General features: G+C 39.8%; 1 protein-coding gene across 1 annotated transcript in view; it reads left to right on the top strand.

The window, feature by feature from the left end:
- CCDC73 (coiled-coil domain containing 73) overlaps positions 1-24,928 on the top strand; it is a 77,391-nt gene that overhangs the window by 6,000 nt on the left and 46,463 nt on the right. The window contains exons 2-6 of the mRNA XM_066251215.1: positions 6,619-6,690; positions 10,025-10,096; positions 13,017-13,052; positions 14,783-14,857; positions 22,658-22,696. Of these exons, the coding sequence (XP_066107312.1) occupies positions 6,619-6,690; positions 10,025-10,096; positions 13,017-13,052; positions 14,783-14,857; positions 22,658-22,696 (294 nt within the window). The remainder of the gene's footprint in view (positions 1-6,618; positions 6,691-10,024; positions 10,097-13,016; positions 13,053-14,782; positions 14,858-22,657; positions 22,697-24,928) is intronic.

Here is a 24,928-nt window from a genome sequence, read left to right as displayed (position 1 = left end):
ACAACCCACCTAAGCGATTAAAAGAGAGAGTATATGATTAAACCCACATGAAGAAAGCAGTATCTTTTCCTTTTTTTTTTTATTAAGAAACAGGGAGAGAGGCAAAGAGAGACAGGAACATTGAGCTTTTCCAGTATGTGCCCTGACTGGGAATCAAACCAGCAACCTCTGTGCTTCAGGATAATGTTCCAACCAACAGAGTTATCCAGCCAGGGCTTACTTTTTATTATTTTTAAAAATTTATTGATTGATTATTAGAATGACAGAGAGAAGGGAGAGAGAGGGGAGAGGGAAGAGAAGCATTCATTTGTTGTTGCACTTAGTTGTGCATTCATTGGTTACTTCCCATGTGTGCCCTGACTGGGTTCGAACCGGCAACCTTGTTGTTCCAGATGATGCTCTTACTGAGCTAACCAGCCAGGGCAGAAAGCAGTATCTTGCACATTTTTAATTTTACTGCTTTGGGAAGATATGAATGTAATAATATGTACCTCCTCTCAAATGTGTATGTACTTATTTCCTTTTTCAATATATTTTGACAATAGATATTTATTACTGTTGTGATACATTCTCTTCCTTATTCTAGTTTGGAAGGGTCCCTTTGTGTCTTAGGGTTGACCTCTCACCAATGTGAGTTAGGTAAAATCCTGACTGGTATTACCTACTCAAGAGGGTCCAGTGCACTCACCTTGTCAACTGGTTTAGGAGTGGGCATATTAAGGCCAATGAGAGAATGTCCTTTCTTAATTATTTTTTTCTTAATAATTTTCCTTAATGCCTGCAAGTAAAAATAGCTGAGGGGTGAAAAGCCTAAGGCAGCGGTTCTCAACCTGTGGGTCGCGACCCTGGCAGGGGTCGACTGACCAAAACACAGGGGTCGCAACCCACAGGTTGAGAACCGCTGGCCTAAGGGAAAACCACTTCTTTTTTTATGATTTCAGAGTAAACTACATGCATCAGTGCACTAGCTCCTAAATACTTCAGAATGCATGTCATTAGCTGAGTTCAGTATTTGTTTACACCTTTTTTTCTTTACAGTAAATTTTACATACAATGAAGGGCATAAATCTTAACAGTACATCCAATGAGTTTTGATAGATACGTACACTTGTATAATGCAAGCTCCTTTTAAGATATAAAATATTCCCATCAACCCAGAAAGTCCTCTTGGAGTTACCCACTCTTGATTTTTTTTCCATACTCAATTAGTTTTGTTTTTTTCTAACATTTTATACAGTATGTACTCTTTTAGGTAAGGCTTCTTTCACTTAGCATGTTTTTAATCCATCCATGTTGTATATATCAGCATGTAGATCCTATACATGTTTAAGTGAATACCTACTAATTTCATTTTTCTCTGGAGTGATTATAAATTTGTTGTGTTTTTAATTTCAGTTACTGCATTTTTATTGTTAGCATATAGAAATGTGATTGGTTTTTTTGGATGTTCATCTTGTATCCTGTGATCTTGCTGCACTCTTATGTTAGTTATGGGAGATTTTTTAATAGATTCCTGAGGATTTTCTATTATACAATCCTGTCATCTACAAATAGAGACAGTTTACTTCTTAAGTCTGATCTGTTTTTCTCTTTCTCTCTCTCTCCCATTCCCTCCCCACTTGCCCTCTTGCTCTCCCATTTCCTGTCTATCTGTCTGTTCATAGCTAGAACTTCTGTAGTATGTTGAATAAAGACAATGAGGATAGATATCCTGGTCTTGGTCCTTTTTATTTTTATTTTTTTGAGAGAGAGAGAGGGTGAGAAGAATCAGCACGTAGTTGGCTTTCACTTTAGTTGTGCACAGATTGCTTCTAGTATGTGCCTTGACTGGGGCTGAGTCAGGGGCCCTTTCCTCAAGCTAGTGACCTTGGGCTTTTCATGCCAGTGACCTTTGGGCTCAAGCCAGGAACCCCATGCTGATAAGCCTGTGTTCAGAGCCAGCAACTTTGGGGCTTTGTACCAATGATCTCAGCATTCCAGGTTGACATTTTATTCACTGTACCACCACTGGTCAGGCCCAGCCTTGATCTTAAGGGAAAGCATTTAGTCTTTCATCATTAAAAATGTCAAATGCAGTGTTTTTATAAATTCTATCAAATTGAGGTGATTTCCTTTATTTGTAACTGGCTGAAAGTTTTTATTGTGAATGAGTCTTGGATTTTTGTCAAATGCCTTTTCTGTGTAAATTGATATGATCATAGGATTTTTCTTCTTTAGCATATTGATATGGTATATTTGATCAGCTGTTGAACTAGCCTTGCATACCTGGAATAAATTCTACTTGGTCATGGTGTATATTTTATACATTGTTGTATTCCATTTTTTAATGTGGTATCAAGGATTATTATTTTTTATTTTGGTTAAACTTGTCAAAGATAGGTATTGGTCTTAGTTTTTTTGTGTGGTTTTTTTTTTTTTTTTTTGTACTATCTTTGGTTTTGGTGTCATAGTTAACAGGCCTAAAAAAATGAGTTACACTGCATTCCCTCCTCTTGTATTTTTCTAGAAGAGGATTTGTGAAACTAGTGTTAATTTATATTGAATTGTATGGTGAATTCTACAGTGAAACCATCTGGCCTGGAAATTTCTTTTTTATGAGCTTTTAAGTTAATGGTTATAGGGCTATTTATTTATTTATTTTCTTTTTAAATTTTTATTTTTTGTATTTTTCTGAAGCTGGAAACGGGGAGAGACAGTCAGACAGAATCCCGCATGCACCCGACCAGGATCCACCTGGCACGCCCACCAGGGACTATGCTCTGCCCACCAGGGGGCAATGCTCTGCCCCTCCGGGGTGTCACTCTGCCGCAACCAGAGCCACTCTAGCGCCTGGGGCAGAGGCCAAGGAGCCATCCCCAGCGCCCGGGCCATCTTTGCTCCAATGGAGCCTTGGCTGCGGGAGGGGAAGAGAGAGACAGAGAGGAAGGAGAGGGGGAGGGGTGGAGAGGCAGATAGGCGCCTCTCCTGTGTGCCCTGGCCGGGAATCGAACCCGGGACCTCTGCACTCCAGGCCGACACTCTACCACTGAGCCAACCGGCCAGGGCCTATAGGGCTATTTAGATTGTCTATATTACCTTGGCTGAGGTTTGGTAGTTAATGATTTTTGAAGAATTGGTATATTTCTATAAGTTGTCAAATTTATGAGCATAAACTTGTTCACAGAATTCTTTGTGAACATTTTAATGACTGCAGTGTCTTTGTACATGGTTTCTTTTAGTTCTTTGAGTATATTTAAAATCTTTGATTTAGGCCCCAGCCAGTTGGCTCAGTGGTAGAGTGTTGACCTGGTGAGTGGAAGTCCTGGGTTCAATTCCAGATCCGGGCACACAGGAGAAGAGACCATCTGCTTTTCCTCTCCCCACCCTCCTCCTCCTCTTTTTTCCTATCTCTTCTCCTGCTGCAGCCATGGCTCAATTGATTTGAGCACATTGGCCCTGGGCGCTGAGGATGGCTCTGCCTCAGGCACTAAAGTAGCTTGGTTATGAGCATGGGCCCCAGATGTGCAGAGCATTGGCCCCAGACGGGTGTTGCTGCGTGGATCCCAGTTGGGGTATATGCGAGAGTCTTTGTATCTACCCTCCTCTCACTTAAAATTTTAAAAAAATATATTGATTTAAAGTCTATTTAGTAAGTTCATTGTCTGCACTTGCTCAGGGATAGTTCCTATTATTTTCCCCCCTGTGTATGGATCACACTTTCCTGTTTCTTTGCATGGCTTGTAATATTTTGTTTGAAGTTAAACATGACCATTTTGAATATGTGGCAACTCTGGAAATCAGGTTCCTTCCCCTCACCCCAAGATGGCTGCTTGTTGTCATTGTGTTTTTTGTTTTTTTTTTACTTTTCTGGAATAATTTTGTAAAGTCTTTAGTTTTTTCATATGTGGCCACTGAAGTCATTGTGCTCTTAGCTTAGTTATCAGCTAGTGCTTTGTTTGATGGAGATTTTCTTAAATACATGAAACCAAAAGAGAAAACAACCCTCCCGGTCTTTGTGGGAAGGACTCAGTATGTGTGTTGGGGCTCAAGTCTGCTTGTTGAAGTTTTCAACAGAAGCTTTAGATTTCTCTAGTGATATCTTGTGTTTATGCTGTGGGCTAATTTTGGAATATTACATTATTTTAAACAAAATTAGAGTTTTTCTATATAACTGCTTTCTACCTGGCTTTGGGCCTTTCCTCTTGACTTTGGTTCTTTTTTTGTGCTGCTTCCAAGAGAGAGGGAGAGGGTGGGGGAAGAGAGAGAGAAAGAGAGACTGCTTTTGCAGCTCTCCCAGCTCCATCTCTCTCCCGTTGTTAGTGGGGTGGCTAACAACGGGAGCAGGTGGGAGAACAAGGGTATTCTCTGAAGCTGTTATGAAGCCTGAGCTTCAGGGTGGGGTATTCACAAGTGTTTTGATCCCTCCTTCATATGTGATGCTTGACCTAGTATGTGTTTTTATTTTATTTATTTATTTATTTTTTCTGAAGCTGGAAACGGGGAGAGACAGTCAGACAGACTCCTGCATGCGCCCGACCGGGATCCACCCGGCATGCCCACCAGGGGGCGACGCTCTGCCCACCAGGGGGCGATGCTCTGCCCCTCCAGGGCGTCGCTCTGTCGCGACCAGAGCCACTCCAGCGCCTGGGGCAGAGGCCAAGGAGCCAGTGCCTGGGCCATCTTTGCTCCAGTGGAGCCTCGGCTGCGGGAGGGGAAGAGAGAGACAGAGAGGAAGGAGAGGGAGAGGGGTGGAGAAGCAGATGGGTGCTTCTCCTGTGTGCTCTGGCTGGGAATCGAACCCGGGACTTCTGCACGCCAGGCCGATGCTCTACCACTGAGCCAACTGGCCAGGGCCCTAGCATGTGTTTTTGCCCCTCCTTGACCTGTTACATTTTCCTAGCCTTCTCCTAGCTGCAGTGGATTTCCACACGTGCTCTTCTGCTATAGTTTTCATTGCCCTTCTCCTTATAGATTAGATTAGGCTTATGTTCTTTAGGGCAGTGATCTTCAACCTTTTTTGAACAGTGACACATTTTTTACATTTACAAAATCCTGGGGCACACCACCTACCAATGACACAAAATGATACTCTAACACAGTATATATTATACATATAGTTAATAATATAGTTTCTAAATGTATTTATATTCACTTAGTGTGAAACCTGGGCCTGTTTCGATGAACACAAAAGGGATATCCTGGCAGGAATGGTAGAAAGACACACACAAAGCTCTTCCTCAACAGTTCTCAGTCTCTCTCTGTTTTTAGTTTTTATCGCAGTCAAGCTTGAGAAGCTCAGCTCACATAGATATGTGGTTGAAAATGGGAGCAATGTCAAAATAGCTTTGTTGGCCAGAATAGGGAACTCCTTGGCAACAGATAACCAAAAACTGTCCAAAGGAAGATCAGCAAACTTTAGCTTTAAAGTTAGATAACATTGTGATGCATTGTATATCACCCTCTGCGGGGGCCTCTTTTAAAAAGAAAAAGGCCAAATATCTATATACACCATCAGGATAGACATAACCAGCTGAGGCTGAGGCTACATCTAGTGGTGGCAACATTTACCTCCAGTCCTGACCAGGATTAGAAATTGGGACCATGGGGAGGAGTAGCAGCTTCAACTACTCGCCGCGGCCACACAATGACAAGTGTGCGGCAGCCCGAGCGGGGACCTTCCTGGGTGTGGATGAGAGGCGATCTACTATTGGTTCATCGCTAGTGGTCGGGAGAATCCTAGAGGGTGATTGGTCAGTGAGCGTTCCCTGTGCCTCCACTCTTCCTGTCGCTGATAGCTGGAGGGATTGTGAGGGGAATGTTTATGTTCGGATGGAGGTGGCTGGTGGCGGGCCGGATAAATGGATAAATAGCCTCTGCGGGCCGGGCCGTAGTTTGGGGACCCAGGTTTAATTTCCCCACAGCACACCTGACCATGTCTCACGGCACACTAGTGTGCCGCAGCACACTGGTTGAAAAACACTGCTTTAGGGAAAGTAAGAAAGACAGGTCTTGCTAGGTAGAATTTTCAGTGGTGGCTGCTGGTTCTCTTTCACTGTGTCCGAGGTTTCAGCTAGTGTCCTTAGCTATAGATTTTTGTTGTCCTTTCCCCTGCAGATTAAGGCTTTTGGTCTGGAGGGGAAATAGGAAAGACAGTTTATAATTGCTCTTCTCTTCCCCAACCGGGACCGTCGGAGAAAGCTTTCTCAGGATTTTTTCTATCTTTTCCTGTTAAGTGTCTGCTGGATTTCTGTAGGGAAAAAGCGTGGTAGAAGGTATAAATTTATTTCTGGGGCCCTTAGGGGATTCATGTTCTTACACTAGCCCTTAGTGTAAGGTTCTGCCTTTAGCCACATTCCGTTCTTTTCCTTAGCTTTCTTATTAGTACTCAGTGGCAATGTCCCAGGCTAGCAAATGCAGTGGTTCTGTTCTCCGAGCAGACATGTGCATCTATCCCGATTCTGGATGACTTGGTTGACCTGAGACTTCTTTTCTCTGATGGATTTGTCTATTTAATTTGCAATCTGTCCAGCTTTTTTCTTGTTGTAAGGGTGGGAAGATGCTATTCCTATCTCTATAGAAAGATAAAAATGGAAGATATAGAGTCCTAATTTTCTTAGCACTTTCTTCTTTTTGACTTAGGAAGCAGAAATTCAGTATGAAGAACAGATTGGTAAAATTATTGTGGAGACACAAGATCTTAAATGGCAAAATGTGAGTATTTTGTTTTAGATTAGCAGTTTTAACATCTATTTTAAAATGTATTTTTTAATTTTTAAATGTCCTAAACATATTTATAGTATTGTGCATCATTTTAAACAAAATCTTAAGGAAATTCAACTAAAACTGAAAATTTGAGCTTCCAGAAAATTGAGAATAATTTTTATTCAGGCTTTCTGATAAGAAAATAGCTAAGAATTGCACTGAGTGTAATACTGAAAACTGAACTATTTCATATCTGAGAAACATATTGTATGTTATAGAGGAGAGGAGTCAAATCTTTTTTAAGAAGTGAAACCTCAGAACTGTACCATGTTTTCCTAGGTGGTTGTTGCATGCCGTAACCAAAAAAAAATAATAATAAAATAAAAAAAAAAATTAAAAATGGGTGTGTGTGTCAGATCTGATTTTCTTTATTGCTTTAACTATAGAAAAGGATTTTTATAGTGCTTCTCATGCCTTTCCACCAAAGTAATCTTTTTTTTTTTTTTTTTTTACAGAGACAGAGAGAGAGTCAGAGAGAGGGATACACAGGGACAGACAGACAGGAATGGAGACAGATGAGAAGCATCAATCATCAGTTTTTTGTTGTGGCACTTTAGTTGTTCATTGATTACTTTCTCATATGTGCCTTGACTGTGGGCCTTCAGCAGACCGAGTAACCCCTTGCTCAAGCCAGCGACCTTGGGTCCAAGCTGGTGAGTTTTGCTCAAACCAGATGAGCCTGCACTCAAGCTGGCGACCTCAGGATCTCGAACCTGGGTCCTCTGCATCCCAGCCCAATGCTCTATCCACTGCGCCACCGCCTGGTCATGCCACCAAAGTAATCTTAATAGCTAAGATTGAAAGATTAACTTTGATGGCCCTTCTCACTATTTGGCAATATCAAAACAAGAACAGGAAGTAATATATAAGAATCAGAACTCAAGTGACAGAGGATCATTATTAAAAATTAGCTATGAGAATTAAAGTATTTAAAAGTAATTGCTAACTTCTTGAAAAATAGAAAGTGTGAGAATAGAAATGTAATTGTACCTCTGCATTGAATAAAAATTGCATAGTTATAATAGTATAAATGCTGACTATTGATTTAAGCCTCAATTTTTATATAACTCTGTCAGAAGAATAGAGGAAGGAGATGCAGGGTAATGGTGGTATAAGAAAGCTAAACTCCCCACTATTATAGGAGAGCAGTAGATAAATTTTAAAAATTGTTAAATTAATGTATATTGAGAAACATGGAGTCAAATAACAAATATTTGAAAGTGGTTGCTACCTTTATGCCTAATATTTTTCAGTAATGAGAATTATTTGATAAAAATATAGGAAGTTTAAAGTCATCCTGAATCTGAAGGACAAAACACACAACTTCTACCAAAAAGGGAAGAGGGGGGAATGGAATCATAATATGTGAATTTTTTTCTCTTAGCAGTATTTTTTCTGATATATCTCCTTGGGCAAGGGAAATGAGAAAAATACACAAATTAGACTGCATCAAACTAAAAATTTTTTGTGAAGTAAGGAAACTATTAACAAAAGACAACCTACTGAATGGGAGAAGATATTTGCCAGTGGTACATTAGATAAGGGGTTAACATCCAAAGTTTATAAAGAACTTACACAACTTAACACCATAAAAACAAACAAAGCCATTAAAAAATGGGTAAAGGACTTGAATAGACACTTCTCCAAAGAGGACATACGATGGCCAAGAAACATATGAAAAGATGCTCAACATCTCTAATTATCAGAGAAATGCAAATTAAAACCACGATGAGATACTGCCTCACACCTGTCAGAAGGACTTATCATCAATAAATCAACAAGCAAGTGTTGGTGAGGATGTAGAGAAAAGGGATCTCTCACATACTATTTATGGGAATGCAGATTGGTGCAGCCACTATGGAAAATAGTATGGAGGATCCTCAAAAATTAAAAATGAAGCTATCTTATGATCCAGTGATTCCACTTCTCAGTATGTATCCAAAGGAACTCAAACACTAATTTGAAAGAATATGTGTACCTGACCTGTGGTGGCACAGTGGATAGGGTATCGACCTGGAGCACTGACATTGCCAGTTCAAACCCCAGCCTTGCCTGGTCAAGGCACATACAAGAAGCAACTACCAAAAAAAAAAAAAAAAAAAGAGAGAGAAAGAATATATGCACCCTTATGTTCATTGAAGTATTCTGTGCAATAGCCAGGCTATGGAAGCAACCCAAGTGCCCATCAATAGATGAGTGGATAAAAAAAGTAGTGATACATATATATATAATGGAATATTACTCAGCTGTAAAAAGAGTGAAATCTTAACATTTGTGACATCACGGAGGGATCTAGAGAAAGACAAATACCATATGATTTCATTTGTGGAATCTAAAGAACAGAATAAACAACATTGAAACACTCAGAGGAGACTAATGGTAGCCACAGGAGAGGGTTGTTGGGGGTGTGTATGGGGGAAGCAATTGGATTAAAAAGTACAAAGTGGTAGTTACAAAATAGTCATGGTGTTGTAAAGTACAGCATAGGGAATATAGTCAATAATATTGTAATAACTATGTCCAGTGCCAGGTGTATACTTGAAATATCAGGGGTCCTGACCTGTGGTGTCATAGTGGACAGAGCGTCGACCTGGAATGCTGAGTTCACCAGTTTAAAACCCTGGGCTTGCCTGGTCAAGGCATATATGAGAAGTAACTACTATAAGTTCCCACTCCTCCCTTCCCCTTTTGTCTCTCTCACTCAGTCTTCTCTCTAAAATCAATAAATAAAATCTTAAAAAATATATCAGGGGGAACACTTGTAAAACATATGATTGTCTAACAAAACTGAAACTAATACAAAATAATATTGAATGTAACCTGTAATTGAAAAAAAATTTTAATGCCCTATGGTAGTTTTGGTTTTGTAAAAACTTAGTTAATTTAAGGAATCATATGTTGCTATGTGAACATTTGTGGTTATATAGTAAAACTGGAGTTTTAAAAATTCTTAAGATTATAGTCTGCTTGTATACAAGGAATGTTAATTTTAATAACTTTTGATGAAAGATATTTTTTTGAAGAAAGCTTTGGAGCAAGCCATGTTTAGCGTTTAAAAATTTTGAAGCAATGAATTTAATCATAAAGAAGTCATTGGAAGCAAAATTGTTGTATGTTGATTCCATGTCAGTTAAATCATAGAATCAGTTTAAAGTTGCATTTCAAGAACATGAAATTGTGTCATGAATGCTTGACTTTTATTTAAGTAGTGAACTCAATTACAGTTTAAACTGAAAGAATTGCTAGAATTTGTGTTTTAACTTTTCATAATTTTTTAAAATAGGAAACTCTTCAGAATCAAAAGGAGACATTAGCAAAACAACACCATGAAGCAATGGCAGTTTTTAAAAAGCAGGTAATTTCAGAAGGATAGACAAATGCTATAATTTTATTTATTTATTTATTTGCATATTTTAAGTGAGAGTAGGAGATATAGACTCCCACATGTGCCCTGACCAGGATCCACCTGACAGTCCCCGTCTGGAGATGATGCTAGAATCAATCGAACTACCTTTAGTGCCTGACACAGACACTCGGACCAGCCAAGCTGGTCGCTCAGTGGCCTGGGCGATGCTGGAATCAATTGAGCCACTGGCTGCAAGAGGGGAAGAGGGAGGAAAAGAGAACATATGATCACTTCTCATGTTTGCTCTGACTGGCAATTGAACCTGGGACATCTGCACACCTGGCCGACGCTCCATCCAGTGAGCCAACCGGCTAGGGCTAATGATTTTAAATATTGTATCCCCCCACCATGAACATTGTAAGTTCTCCAAACTTACTGAAGAGAAAAAAAATTATTGGAAGCAGGAAGTGAATAAAGTTACTTTGAATCATAACTGACAATAAAGAGTATAATGTGGTAGAATGAGTTAATGAGTCCTAAATAAATCAGTGATGTGTGTGTTCTTTCTCTTTCTCTTTATTTCCCCCTTTTTCTGTTTACTAGAGTAGCCTAGCATCTTACATTTCCTCATTACTTCTTTACCTAAGCCAGAATTATAACACTGGTGAAAAACAGATGCAAGTAGGGAGATGTCAGAGGAGAAGGGATATGATTATCATGCACTGAAGCCTCAATAAATATTAACCATCAGCAACTAAGAAAGACTCGTAGAAAAATAGAAAAAGAGGAAAAGAAGAAGATTTAAAGAGTTGAATAGCAGCTTCTTTATTATTTTGAATTCTGTAGCTTCTCTTTACAACTTCAAATTTCTGTTCAGTTCCTAGTTAGAAAATTTTAATGTTAAGAAATGTGTTCATGGGAAACATCATCTAGAAGTGTTTTTTTCTTATAGCCTTTCCAACACCACTTTATTTTTGAGAGAGAGAGAGAGGGATAGACGGACAGACAGGAAGGGAGAGAGATGAGAAGCATCAATGCATAGTTGTGGCACTTCAGTTTTTCATTAATTACTTTCTCATATGTGTCCTGACCAGAGGACTACAGCAGAGCCAGTGACCCCTTGCTCAAGCCAGGGACCTTGGGCACAAGCTGGCAACCTTGAACTTCAAGCCAGCGAACTTTGGGCTCAAGCCAGTGAGCATGGGGCCATGTCTATGATCCCATGCTCAAACCAGCAACCCTGCGCTTAAGCTGGTGAGCCTGCACTCAAGCTGGCAACCTCAGTGTTTGAATCTGGGTCCTTAGCATCCCAGGCCAGCACTGTATCCACTGTGCTAACACGTGGTCAGGCTCTTGGGTTCTTTTCATATATATATAAATATGGAAAATTAGATGGAGAAATTCTAAGGACAAATTTTATTTATTGATAACTTTGCCTGGTATCCTTGTAGTACTTGGAATATTTAGTTTTCTTTGGCACGTTCACTTTAGTTTTCTTGTTTTAAAATATTATTATATAGGACCTGGCCTGGGGGCTCAGTTGATAGTCTCATCCTGGTGTGCCAAGGTCACGGGTTCTATCCCCACTCAGGACACAGATGAGAAGCAACCAACTCAGTGCACAACTAAATGGAACAACTAATGGAACAATGAGTTGATACTCTCTCTCTTTCTCCCTCCCATTCTCCCACTCTTCTCCTTTCTTCTTCCTCCCTCTTCCTTCTTCTCTCCCTTTCTCCCTTTCTTTCTGTCTCTCTTAAATTAATGGAAAAATTAAAATTTCATTATTTATTAGATTGCCACTTGCATTTTAAAATTTTTCAGAAAATTTTGTCAGTGCAAATACAGGTGGTATTGATTTTGTAAATGTGTTATGTTATTATTTGAGTAAATGGCTAATTACTAAACATTTAAGAAAAAACTTCTAGCCTGACCTGGGAGTGTTGCAGTGGATAGAGTCAGACGGGGATGCAGAGGACAGGACTCAGGTTTGAAATCCTGAAGTTGCCAGCTTGAGCATGGGCTCATCTGGCTTGAGCCTGGGATCATAGACATGACCTCATGATCACTGTTTTGAGCCCAGAGGTCGCTGGCTTGAGCTCAAGGTCTCTGGCTTGAGCAAAGGGTCACTCATTCTGCTGTAGCCTCCAGGTCAAGACACATATGAGAAAGCAATCAATGAACAACTAAGGAGTTGCAATGAAGAATTGATGCTTCTCATCTCCCTTCCTGTCTGCCTGTTCCTGTTTGTCCTTCTCTCTGTTTCTCTCTCTCTATCTCTGTCACAAAAAAGAAAGAGAAAAAAAAGTTTTGGAAGGCAACATTAAATTTACAAGAATGATTATTTAATCAGTGTGATTAAATTGTTAATTTCCTTTGGGTGATTGGCTTTTCCTCCCTCTCATATCTTTTTTTTTTTTTTTTGTATTTTCCGAAGCCAGAAACAGGGAGGCAGTCAGACTCCCGCATGCGCCCGACCAGGATCCACCTGGCATGCCCACCAGGGGCGATGCTCTGCCCATCTGGGGCGTCGCTCTGTTGCGACCAGAGCCACTCTAGCGCCTGAGGCAGAGGCCACAGAGCCATCCCCAGCGCCCGGGCAAACTTTGCTCCAATGGAGCCTTGGCTGCGGGAGGGGAAGAGAGAGAGGAAGGAGAGGGGGAGGGGTGGAGAAGCAGATGGGCGCCTCTCCTGTGTGCCCTGGCTGGGTATCGAACCCAGGACTCCTGCACGCCAGGCCGACGCTCTACCACTGAGCCAGCCGGCCAGAGCCCCTCTCATATATTTTATTTTCTCAATGTAAGAGTAACATATTTACATTATATTAAGTCCAAACAACATACATGTAAAATATATCTGTAGTCTCACCATTGTAAATCACTGTTAATAGTTTACTTACCTGTATTTTAATTTTTCATATTGTTTATAGTTGCAGATGAAGATGTGTGCCTTGGAAGAAGAAAAGGTATTAATGAATTCTCTAATGATTTAAAGCATAGTTAAATAATTTAAGTCTTAATTGTCCCCCATAATGGAAAGAAGCATTAGTAATAAACTAATGGAGAGTGTTAATTGCTTAAAATCTTCGAAACAGAAAGGACCCAAGGAAATCATGTTACTTGACCACTGTTACTTTACAACTGAGAATACTGAGACATAGCAAGTTTAAATGACTTGCTGAACTTGAAGCTTGCATTTTGAAGTAGCAGAGTTGGGACTAGAACCCAGATCTCTTTGGCTCCCAAATTAATGCTTTTTCTACTCTACTACAATGTTTCTGTTAAGTATAATATTTTTAATGCTTTTTAAATGTAATTACCTTTTTTTTTTTTAGGTGAGAGGAGGGGAGATATTGAGTCAGACTCCTGCATGTGCTCTGACTGGGATGCACCTGGCAACCCCATCAGGGACCGATGCTTGAGTACTGAGCTATTTTTAGCACCCGAGGCTGTAATGCCCTGGCAGAGCTATTCTTAGTCGCCGGGCCCACACTCAAGCCACTGGAGCCACTGGTTGTAGGAGGGGAAGAGGGAGGGAAAGGAGAGAGAGTGGGAGAGAAGCAGATGGTTGCTTCTCCTCTGTGCCCTGAATAGGACTCAAACCTGGGACATTGGTACACCAAGCCAATGTTCTATCTGCTGTGCTACTCGCTGGGGCTTGTAATTACCTTCTTTTAAAAACATTAAAATGAATGGCATCTGGGTGCTTACCAACTGGAAAAGAAGAGATAACTCCAAACAATTAGAGAAATCCATCTGGCATCAAATATTTTCATTAGCTATCTGATAAATACATGTTTAGAGTATATAAATGAACATATCATTTATAATAATTTATAGTTTATTTTTAGCAAAAGGCCTTCTTTTAAAAGTTCTCCCATATCCTTAAATGTATAAAACAAATGTACATATATCTTATTAATTAGAACATATTTATTCTATTTATATGAATTAAATACTTAATTATACAGTATCCATAAGTTCTCAGGAATGTTCTGCTGTTAAATTGATTTGTTGTTATAAGATTTTCCATTTCATGATATTTATAATCTTATAAAGGGCTTACTGTATGATTTGGAAGAAAAAAAAGAAATAAAGGGCTTACTGTAATTTTACAGTATTTTGAAATATTAGAAATTTGTAGTGCAAATATAAGTGTTAAGCCTATAAAGTATTATGTTTAAAATATAGATTTTGGTTCTTGAACTCTTATAATTCACCATTAATAATATCATTTATGGCCCTGGCCGGTTGGCTCAGCGGTAGAGCGTCGGCCTGGTGTGTGGGGGACCTGGGTTCGATTCCCGGCCAGGGCACACAGGAGAAGCGCCCATTTGCTTCTCCACCCCCACCCCCTCCTTCCTCTCTGTCTCTCTCTTCCCCTCCCACAGCCAAGGCTCCATTGGAGCAAAAGATGGCCCGGGCGCTGGGGATGGCTCCTTGGCCTCTGCCCCAGGCGCTAGAGTGGCTCTGGTCGCGGCAGAGCGACGCCCTGGAGGGGCAGAGCATCGCCCCCTGGTGGGCAGAGCGTCGCTCCTGGTGGGCAGAGCGTCGCCCCTGGTGGGCGTGCCGGGTGGATCCTGGTCGGGTGCATGCGGGAGTCTGTCTGACTGTCTCTCCCCGTTTCCAGCTTCAGAAAAAAAAAAAAAAATCATTTACTTTGGAAAGTACTGAAATAAGGTTTTTTTACTTAAAGGGAAAATACCAACTTGCTGCAGAAATAAAAGAAAAAGAAATAGAAGGATTGAAAGAAACATTAAAAGCATTACAGGTAATCAGTATTGATTAACAATTAATTTGGTATATAATATATAACTTAGTACTTTAATCCCTGAGAGTCTTGCATTTCAAACTAGATTTTTATTTTTCATTTAAAAATATTAAAATAGCTTCCATTATTTTTATAGTAATATAATTAGATATATATTGTTTTTAATACTTTATATATGAGGAAAACAAGTCAGGCCTGTATATTATGACAGATTAACCCATGGTCTTTAAAATTTTAAATAACATTAATTGAGTTATTAATAACTTGCTAAGTAATGTATTATCTGCTAATACAAAGATGAAGAAAATATCACATTTGCCTTTAAGTTGTTCACAGCCTCATAAAGAAAACAGATGTGTACAGCTAATGGTTATTCCTTTTGTGAATGTCGATTGAAGGTCTAAGTACTGTTCTAAGTACTGGGGATACAGCAATGAATAAAAAGGACAAAAATCTCTGCCCTTGTGGAGCTTACATTCTAGTAGAGAAGACAAACACTAAAATGAGATTAAAAAGTAAAATAAAGCCTGACAGGCAGTGGCAGAATGGATAGAGTGTCGTAGTGAGACGCAAAGGACCAGGTACAAAATCCGAAGATCTCTGGCCTGAGCATGGGCTTACCAGCTGGAGCGCAGGTCAGTGGCTTGAGCTCAGGATCAAAAAAGCCGTATGGTCACTGGCTTGCACCCAAAGGTCGCTGGCTTGAAGCCCCAGGTTGCTGGCTTGAGCCCAAGGTCGCTGGCTTGAGCAAGGGGTCACTCGCTCTGCTTCCCGGTCAAGGCAATCAATGAACAACTAAGATGCCGCAATGAAGAATTGTTGCTTCTCATCTCCCTCCCTTCCTGTCTGTCTGGCTGTCCCTCTCTTTGTCTCTCTCTCTCTCTCTCTCTCTGTCACACACACACACACACACACACACACACACACACACACAAAGATGGAATGATGTGGGTAGAATGTCTTGTACACTTTTCTATTAATTCATTCTTGTTTTTTGTGCTCTACTGGGTTGCTGCAGCGCCTTAATTGTACTTCAGAGCTCTTCCAGAGCTGTATTTTCTTTTGTAGGTACTTTGTGTGTGTGTGTGTGTGTGTGTGTGTGTGTGTGTGTGTGTAAGGGCTGAGACCTCCTAGTTTGCCATCTTGCTATCACTCCCATGAATTCTTTACATTTCTCAGAAATAAGTCCTTGCTGTGTTCTGATTTTCAAAGTTTCTTTTTGTCATTTGTTTTGCTTTTATTTGTTTTGGATTTTTGTTTAATTGTTGCTGTTAATTATTTATTGCTTCAGTTGCTTTTAGAGTTTGTCATGGTTAGAAAGGCTTTTACCACTACAAAGTTATAAAGAGATATGTCCATGTCTTCTTTTATTACTTCCTAGGTACTAAATTTTTACATTATGTCTTTGATGATTTAAAGTTTATTTTTGTAACAAGGGTTTGAGATACTGATCTAAGTCTGTATTTTTTAGATTGTTATCCAGTTGTCTTAACATTGTTTAGATTCTCCTCATTTGAGATGTTAGACAGTTTTTATTTTGGATTTCTTGTTACTTTGATGTACAAAATGAGTAAAAATTAAGAACAACAAAATATCAATGAGTTCCAAGAAGAATATTTTCAATAAAAATAAGAGAATGGATTTCATTACTCAGATTAGATGAATAAGAGGCTGGAAGATATTAGTGATATAGTAAAGAATCCTTGTATCTTGTCTCAACAACAATAAAAAGGTAGAACATGATTGAAAACTCTAGAGAAAATAGATGAGTTTATAATTAATAAAGCAAATTAAAATTTGGGATGGTTTTGAGCAGTTTATGGAGAATAAGAAGAGAGAAAGTAGTTAGGTTTTGACCCCAGTAAAATCATCCTTCATGTAGCATACTGGATCTATAGAGAAGGAAGTGTAGTATTAGTATCCTGTTGGATTCTGCATCAAACAATATTTATATTGGTTATAATAATGTAAACACTATTATCTTACATTTTTTAATAATTAACCTATAAATAAAGCATGGAAGACTTAATTATGGCTACAGAACAAGAATGTTACTAACCTTGTTGATGATAAAGTCAAGGTGTGGTAAGATGAAGTTGAACCCAATATACAGAAATATTCTTTAAAGTTGATGGAACAAGAAACAAGTATAAAGTCCTATTTATTTAAAGTTTATATAGTTATATAATTTAGTGATTCTTATCATACCTCAGATGTCCAGTTGAAGATGATCCCACTAGGCCTGACCGGTAGTGGTGCAGTGGATAGAATGTCAACTTGGGGTGCTGAGGTTCCAGGTTCAAAACCCCAAGGTTGCCACCTTGAGTGTGAGGTTGCTGGCTTGAGTGTGGGGGGAGAAGGCGAGGGAGAGAAACAGATGGTCAGTTCTCCTGTGTGCCCTGACCAGACATCGAACCTGGGACATCCACATTGCAGGCCGAGGCTCTACCACTGAGCCTGGCAGTGTCGCAGTGGATAGAGTTGGACTGGGAAGCAGAGGACAGGACTCAGGTTCAAAATCCGGAAGTCGCCAGCTTGAGCATGGGCTCATTTGGCTTGAGTGTGGGCTCACCAGCTTGAGCATGGGTCGCTGGCTTGAGCAAGGAGTCACTGGTTCAGCTGGGTCCCCCAGGTCAAGGCACATATGAGAAAGCAATCAGTGAACAACTAAAATGCCTCTTTCCCTTCCTGTCTCTCTCTGTCTCTCTCTGTCTCTCTCTCTCTTGTGCGCGCGCATACGCGCACACACACACACACACACACAAGATCTTACTAGATAAACTTTTTTCCTTCTGATTTATAGAAATTAAAAAATTGTTCTTGTAATAGAGTAAACAAATTTCTTTTGTAGCTATTGTGAAAAACTTTCTGATTGTTTTCTTGAATGAGGCATAAATAACCTCTTGTTTTGCCTAATTTCTTATTTCTTGGTAAATCTTGAAAAAGTATTACTTTTTTTTCCTTCTAAAATTTTGGCCCTACTATGATGGCTAATTTTGGCACATTAAGTTAACCATTATAGTAGGGCTAACATTTTAGTAGAGTAAAAATTTTTGACATATAAAATTAACAATCATAGTAGCAGATAATAACTTCAGGATTAAATTGAGTCTTTTGAATTTTATCTTATCTTATTTTTCTAGATGACCTCTACCTTTTTCTTTTGTCTGTGTGCCTTAAAAATATTCTGATCTCATCTAGTCTCATGTCTTTAAAGTGGCTTCTACATGCAGGAGACTTCCAAAGCCAGCTCTGAAGCCAGCTTGGATTGACTATTAGATGTCTAAAAGACAACTCAAACTTGATATGTGCAAGACCAAGTTTCTAAACTCTTCCTCCTGAATACTAACTTCTTTGTCTTTTCTTTCTGTTAAATATTTTTTGGCTTTTTTCTCAGAATTTATCCAGAATCTGACCACTCTCACTATATACATTACTAACACCCTAGTTCTCTTTTATCATCCTCTTTTATTGGGATTATTTCAGTAGTTTATAGTGTTTTCCCAGCTTCCACCTCTGTTCTCCTTTAGCATTAACGTAACAATGATACCTGAAAAGAGTAAGTCAGGCTTAGAACTCTTCAGTGGCTGCCCGTCTCACTTATGATAAAAACCTAAGTCAGTATCATGTATTACGAGACCTGCTCCCCCCCTATTCCTACTCTGCTCTGAACTTGTCCTTGTGTTTCTTCCCTTCTCTTACTCCCTCACAGCCACAGTGGTTTCCTTGATGTTCTGTGAACACACCTGACATTTCCCCACATTAAAGTCTTTGCACTTGAGTACTCTTCCTTACCTCTCTTAAGTCTATACTCAAAAGTTGTCCTCGCAGAAAGGGCTTTCTCAGCCATCCTATGTAATTCCTTTTCCTGATTTGTTATTTTTCTTTAGCACTTATCAATGTGGCATGTTATCTAAAAGACAACATGTCTTATTTATATTGCTATTGTCTACCTTCCCCAGAATTTTTTTTTTTTTGTATTTTTCTGAAGTTGAAAACGGGGAGGCAGTCAGACAGACTCTCGCATGCGCCCAACCGGGATCCACCCGGCATGCCCACTAGGGGGCGATCTCTGTCCATCTGGAGTGTTGCTCTGTTGCAACCAGGGCCATTCTAGCGCCTGAGGCAGAGGCCATGGTGCCATCCTCAGCGCCCGGGCCAACTTTGCTCCAGTGGAGCCTTGGCTGAGGGAGGGGAAGAGAAACAGAGAGGAAGGAGAGGGGAAGGGGTGGAGAAGCAGATGGGTGCCTCTCCTGTGTGCCCTGGCCAGGAATCGAACCCAGGTCTCCTGCACGCCAGGCCGACGCTCTACCACTGAACCAACCGGCCAGGGCCTACCTTCCCCAGAATTTAAGCTTGCAGGGTTTTTTTTGGCCTAATATTGTACCCCTAATGTCTACATCAATGCTTTACTAATAGTAAGCATTCAATATTTGTTGAAGAAATCAATCACATATAATCCATTCTACCAAAATGAAATAAAAGTATCAGCTTATTGAAGTTTATTTCATAGGAAATGTGAAGCAATTGGGGTTTTTTGCTTAAAATTTAACAAATATAAGCAGGATTTAAGAAAATGAGCACTTGGCCCTGGCCGGTTGGCTCAATGGTAGAGCATCAACCAGGCATGTGATGTCCCAGGTTGGATTCCTGGTCAGGGCAAACAGGAGAACCAACCATCTACTTCTCCACCCTTCCTTCTTCTCTCTCCCTCTCTCTCTTCCCCTCCTGCAGCCATGGCTTGATTGGTTTGAGCTCATTGGTCCTGGGGTTAAGGATAACTCCCTGGAGCTTTCATCTCAGGTACTAAAAATAGCTCAGTTGAGAGCATGGCCCCAGATGGGCAGAGCATTGGCCCCAGATGGGGGGTTGCTGGGTGGATCCCAGTTGGGGTGCATGCTGGAGTGTGTCTATTTCCCTTTCTCTCACTTGGAAAAAGCAGAAAAAAGAAAAAGAAAATGGGCACTCATACATGGCTGGTTGGGGTTTAACTTGGTCAGCTACTATGTAAAATTGTTAAAAGTCTATAAAAATGAGTATAATTTAGGAACTCTGTTTCTTGGAATTTATCTTTTTAAAGTGAATAACTAGAGTTCTTGGTATAAGAATGTTTATGTCAAAATAGTTTCATAAAACTGAAAACTGGGTAAATCTACAAAAATTGAGAGTGATTTGGTAAGTTTGGGGTTCAATTCTTGGCCTGGGCACATAGGAGAAGCGTGTGGAAGTCCTGGGTTCAATTCTCGGCCTGGGCACATAGGAGAAGCACCCATCTGCTTCTCCACCTCTCCCCCTCTCCTTTCTTTCTGTCTCTCTCTTCCCCTCCCACAACCAAGGCTCCATTGGAGCAAAGTTAGCCCGGGCGCTGAGGATGGCTCTGTGGCCTCTGCCTCAGGTACTAGAATGGCTCCCATTGCAACGGGACAATATCCCAGAGGGGCAGAGCATCACCACCTGGAGGGCATGCTGAGTGGATCCCAATCGGGCACATGTGGGAGTCTGTCTCTCTGCCTTCCTATTTCTCACTTCAGGAAAAAAAAAGTTGTAGCCCTGGCCAGTTGGCTCAGTGGTAGAGCCTTGGCCTGCAATGTAGATGTCCCAGATTCAATACCTGGTCAGGGCACACAAGAGAACTGACCATCTGTTTTCTCTCCCTCTCCCCCCTCTCTTTTCCCCTCCTGCAGCCATGGATCGTTTGGTATGAACACATTGGCCTGGGCACTGAGGATGGCTCTGTGGAGCCTCTACCTCAGATGTTAAAAATAGCTCAGTTGCCAGCATAGCCCCAGAGGGGCATAGCATCAGCCCCAGACAGGGGTTGCTGGGTGGATCCCAGTCGGGGAGCATGCAGGAGTCTTATCTTTCCTTTGCTCACTTGGAAGAGAAGAAAAAAAGAAAAAGAAGTTGTGTTATAGGTTAAGTTGTCATACAAAGGTGTTATGTATTAGCTAAAAATAGGGTACAAGATAGTACATATATTATTCTTCTTCTCCTACTGGCTCTCTTTGATTGATTGATTGATTTAATTTATTTATATTTTTCTTAGGTTAGAAGCAGGGAGGCAGAGTGACAGACCCCCACATGTGCTCTGACTGGGATCCACCTGACAAGCCCCCTACTGGGAAGTGCTCTGCCCATCTGGGTTATTGCTCCATTGCTTGGCAACCGAGCTATTTTAGTGCCTGAGGTGAAGTCATGGAACCATCCTCAGCACCTGCTCCAGCTTGCTCCAACTGAGCCATGGCTGTGAGAGAGGAAGAGAGAGAGAGAAGGGAGAGTAGGAGGTGCGGAGAAACAGATGGTCACATTTCTTGTGTGCCTTGGTTGGGAATTCAACCTGGGACATCCATAAGCCTGGCTGACACTCTATCACTGAGCCAACCAGCCAGGGCTGGTTTTCTTTGAAAATATGAATGAATAGAATAATATTTTTTAGAAAAAAAATATTAATGATTGCTGTTTCTAAGTTGTGAGGTGATTTGTTTATTTTTTATTTTTTTGGAATTTTTCTGAAGCTGGAAACGGGGAGAGACAGTCAGACAGACTCCCGCATGTGCCGGGCCAGGATCCACCCAGCACGCCCACCAGGGGGCGACGCTCTGCCCCTCCAGGGCGTCGCTCTGTTGCGACCAGAGCCACTCTAGCGCCTGGGGCAGAGGCCAAGGAGCCATCCCCAGCGCCTGGGCCATCTTTGCTCGAATGGAGCCTTGGCTGCGGGAGGGGAAGAGAGAGACAGAGAGGAAGGAGAGGGGGAGGGGTAGAGAAGCAGATGGGCGCTTCTCCTGTGTGCCCTGGCCGGGAATAGAATCCAGGACTTCTGCACACCAGGCCGACGCTCTACCACTGAGCCAACCGGCCAGGGCGTGAGGTGATTTGTTTAAAACACCTTTATCTTCTATGCTTTTTTACTTATACCTAATCTGTTTTTATCAGGTTTTCTTCAATGAAGAGCTAATAATTAGTGATAAACTCTCCTAGACAATTGCTCTTGCTATCCTTCTTGCTTTATTTTTCTTCATAGTAATTGTTACTCTCTTAACTTCTATACTTTTAACTTATACTTTGTGTACCACTACCCCTATTCAACATAAAGCCTTTTTTCTTTTAATTGATTTGAGAGAGAGAGAGAGGGAGGAGATTGAGTGAGAAGCATCAACTTGTTGCTTCACTTTAGTTGTTCATTGATTGCTTCTTATACATCAGTGGTTCTCTGTGTCCGATGGCTTCAGGCGACCCCTGTGTTTTGGTCGTTCGACCCCCGCCGGGGTCGAGACCCACAGGTTGAGAACCGCTGTCATACATGCCTTGTTGGGGATGGGGTGGGAATTGCTCAAGCAGAGCCAGTGACCCCTTGCTCAAGCCAGCAACCTTTGGGTTCAAGCCAGTTGGGATCATGTCAATGATCTTACAATCAAGTTGACAAGCCCACTCTCAAGCCGGCAACTTCAGGGTTTTGAACCAGGGATCTCAGCATTCCAGGTCAATGCTCTATCCACTGTGCTGGACATAAAGTTTTTTAAGGAGAGGAACTTCATTTGTTCACTGCTGCATCCCAGGATACTAGGAAAGTGGCTGGCATACAGTAGGTGCTCCATAAATATGTGCTGAATAAATAAATGAATGTATTGTTTTGTTATAAGGAAGAAAGTTATGGTAAATAACATTTTGAAAAAATGTCACTAAAAATAAATAGTGCATGACAAGTAAATGCCACATTTTATAGCATATAATTTTATCATCAGGAGGAATTTGTAACTAGATAAAAAAATTTTAATGAGATTTTTTCCTTGTTATTTCAAGGTTTCTAAATATTCTTTACAGAAGAAAGTGAATGAAATGGTAAGGAAATTACAAAATATACACTGTTTAATACATAATGTATATAGTATTTCTATTTAAATGTGACATTTGTAGTAAAAAAAATAAAGTTGAAATTGGATATTTGGGCGGGGGAAGTTTATAAAGAGGGACAGATATAAGGTGACAGAAAGTGATTGGACTTTGGGTGATGGGCACACAACATAATCAGCAGTTCAAATGCTATAGAAATGTTTACCTGAAACCTATGTATTCTTATTGATCAATGTCATTGAGTCAGTTAGTTTTCTAAATAAAGTTTAAAAATTAGAAAAGGAAAAGAGTCCTGACCAGGCAGTGGCGTTGTGGATAGAGCATCGGACTGGGATGTGGAGGACCCAGGTTCAAGACCCCGAGGTCGCCAGCTTGAGCGCGGGCTCATCTGGTTTGAGCAAAAAAAGCTCACCAGTTTGGACTCAAGGTTGCTGGCTCAAGCAAGGGGTCACTCGGTCTGCTGTAGCCCCCCCCCCCCCCCGTCAAGGTACATATGAGAAATCAGTCAATGAATAACTAAGGAGCCGCAACTAAGAATTGATGTTTCTCATCTCTCTCCCTTCCTGTCTATCTGTCCCTATCTGTCCCTCTCTCTGACTCTTGCTGTCTCTGCCACAAAAAAAGAAAAAAAGGAAAGGATATTAGTATCTTCTTTAAAGGACTAAATTACAATTTCAAATATAGCTTAAATTAATCTATTTCACAAATTTATTTACAGATTACATAGTTTTTACCTATTATAAAATAAATTTAACACAGCTTTTATTTTATTGTTAGAGATCTTATATTAAAATGAAACAATAAAGAAATAAGATCAACAGAACCTCTTAATGATATCTTTTGTAGGTGTTTATACAAACATGGAGTTAATAACTATAGCTAGAAAAATAAAAATAAAATGAAGTAGCATTTTAATATAGCACTTGGGGTATGGTACCCAATGCTAATAAAGGTATTATTCAACAAGTGTTTACTAGTGTATTCTTCTATAATATATTAAAAATTGGTATTTGCATTTTTATACACAGCATTTTATGGGATATTTACTTTGATATTCTCTTTTCATCCCTGTTTGAGTCAAAAGAATTTATTTTTGTATTTTTGAGTAAGCAAAATTCTGTCATGTCCACTTAAATCTTCAGAGGAGTTCTTGGGTGGGTTTACCTTATTTCAGTCTTTTTTCTTTGGAGCAGACTATAAGGCAAGTAAAATTAATTTTTGAGTAAGGTTTATATGTTATATATATGAGAAGTAAGAGAGATTATCCTTCGGACATTAAATACAAAAACATTATTTTCTTCTTGAAATTGTTTTGGTGTGTTAGAAAATAAAAGAGCCATAGAAAGATTGCTAAGCTTGATAGAATAAAAGATGTGAAAATTCTGTCACTGTTCAACTGGAAAGAATAAAGGTAATATTGTCAGACTGTTTTAAACTATGATTTTAATTAAAAAGCTGAAAAACTAGATTCCAGTTTAGCTTTAAGTACCATGACATTTGTACTGAAAGTCATCTTCAACGCTACAGTGGTTTTACACAAAATATAGCGAAATTGAATAATGTGCCCTCTGACCTGGAAGATAAAGCTACAAGTTAAAGATCAAAAGCATCATAAAATGTGTTTTATTTATTCTACTTTAAAATTTCATCAGATATTTATAATCTTAAAAAAAAACATGGAAACATGCAGTATACTTGTAGTTTTGGTCACTTCTGAGCATTTTGTTAATATGAATTACAGCCTCATAAGAACCTACTAAAGTTGTATTTGAGCTACAGTTATAATATTTTTTCTGACAATTCAAAGCCTTAAATCACTTTGCATTAAAACAATTTTATGTATTGAGATGTACATCTAATATTTCATGCCAATTCTGACAGAATATTGTATGTTTTTAGATAATTGATCTTAAAATTAAAAATATTTTTCTGAAGATTCTTACACTCTTCTTTTTACATTATTTTTATATAATTCAGATGACCTTTTCTTTATTCAAAGTGGTATTAAGTACTCAGTATTTCAGTTAATCTTATTTTATTTAAACCAGCATATTATTCTCTGTAGTATTTGACTCTGTGGTTAAGACAGGAAGCAAGACAGTCACTATGTCAAGGCAGGACTCTGGGAGCAATTGATCAAGTTAAGTGTGCTGAAAGAAATAATTTAAAAAATAGTATTAAGAAACTTTTGAAGAAATTCATGATCTTCTGTTGGTGAGC

Source organism: Saccopteryx bilineata, chromosome 1 (assembly GCF_036850765.1).
Source record: "Saccopteryx bilineata isolate mSacBil1 chromosome 1, mSacBil1_pri_phased_curated, whole genome shotgun sequence".
In the NCBI taxonomy this organism is placed as follows: Eukaryota; Metazoa; Chordata; class Mammalia; order Chiroptera; family Emballonuridae; genus Saccopteryx; species Saccopteryx bilineata.
This window is presented reverse-complemented; position numbering and strand designations above follow the sequence as displayed.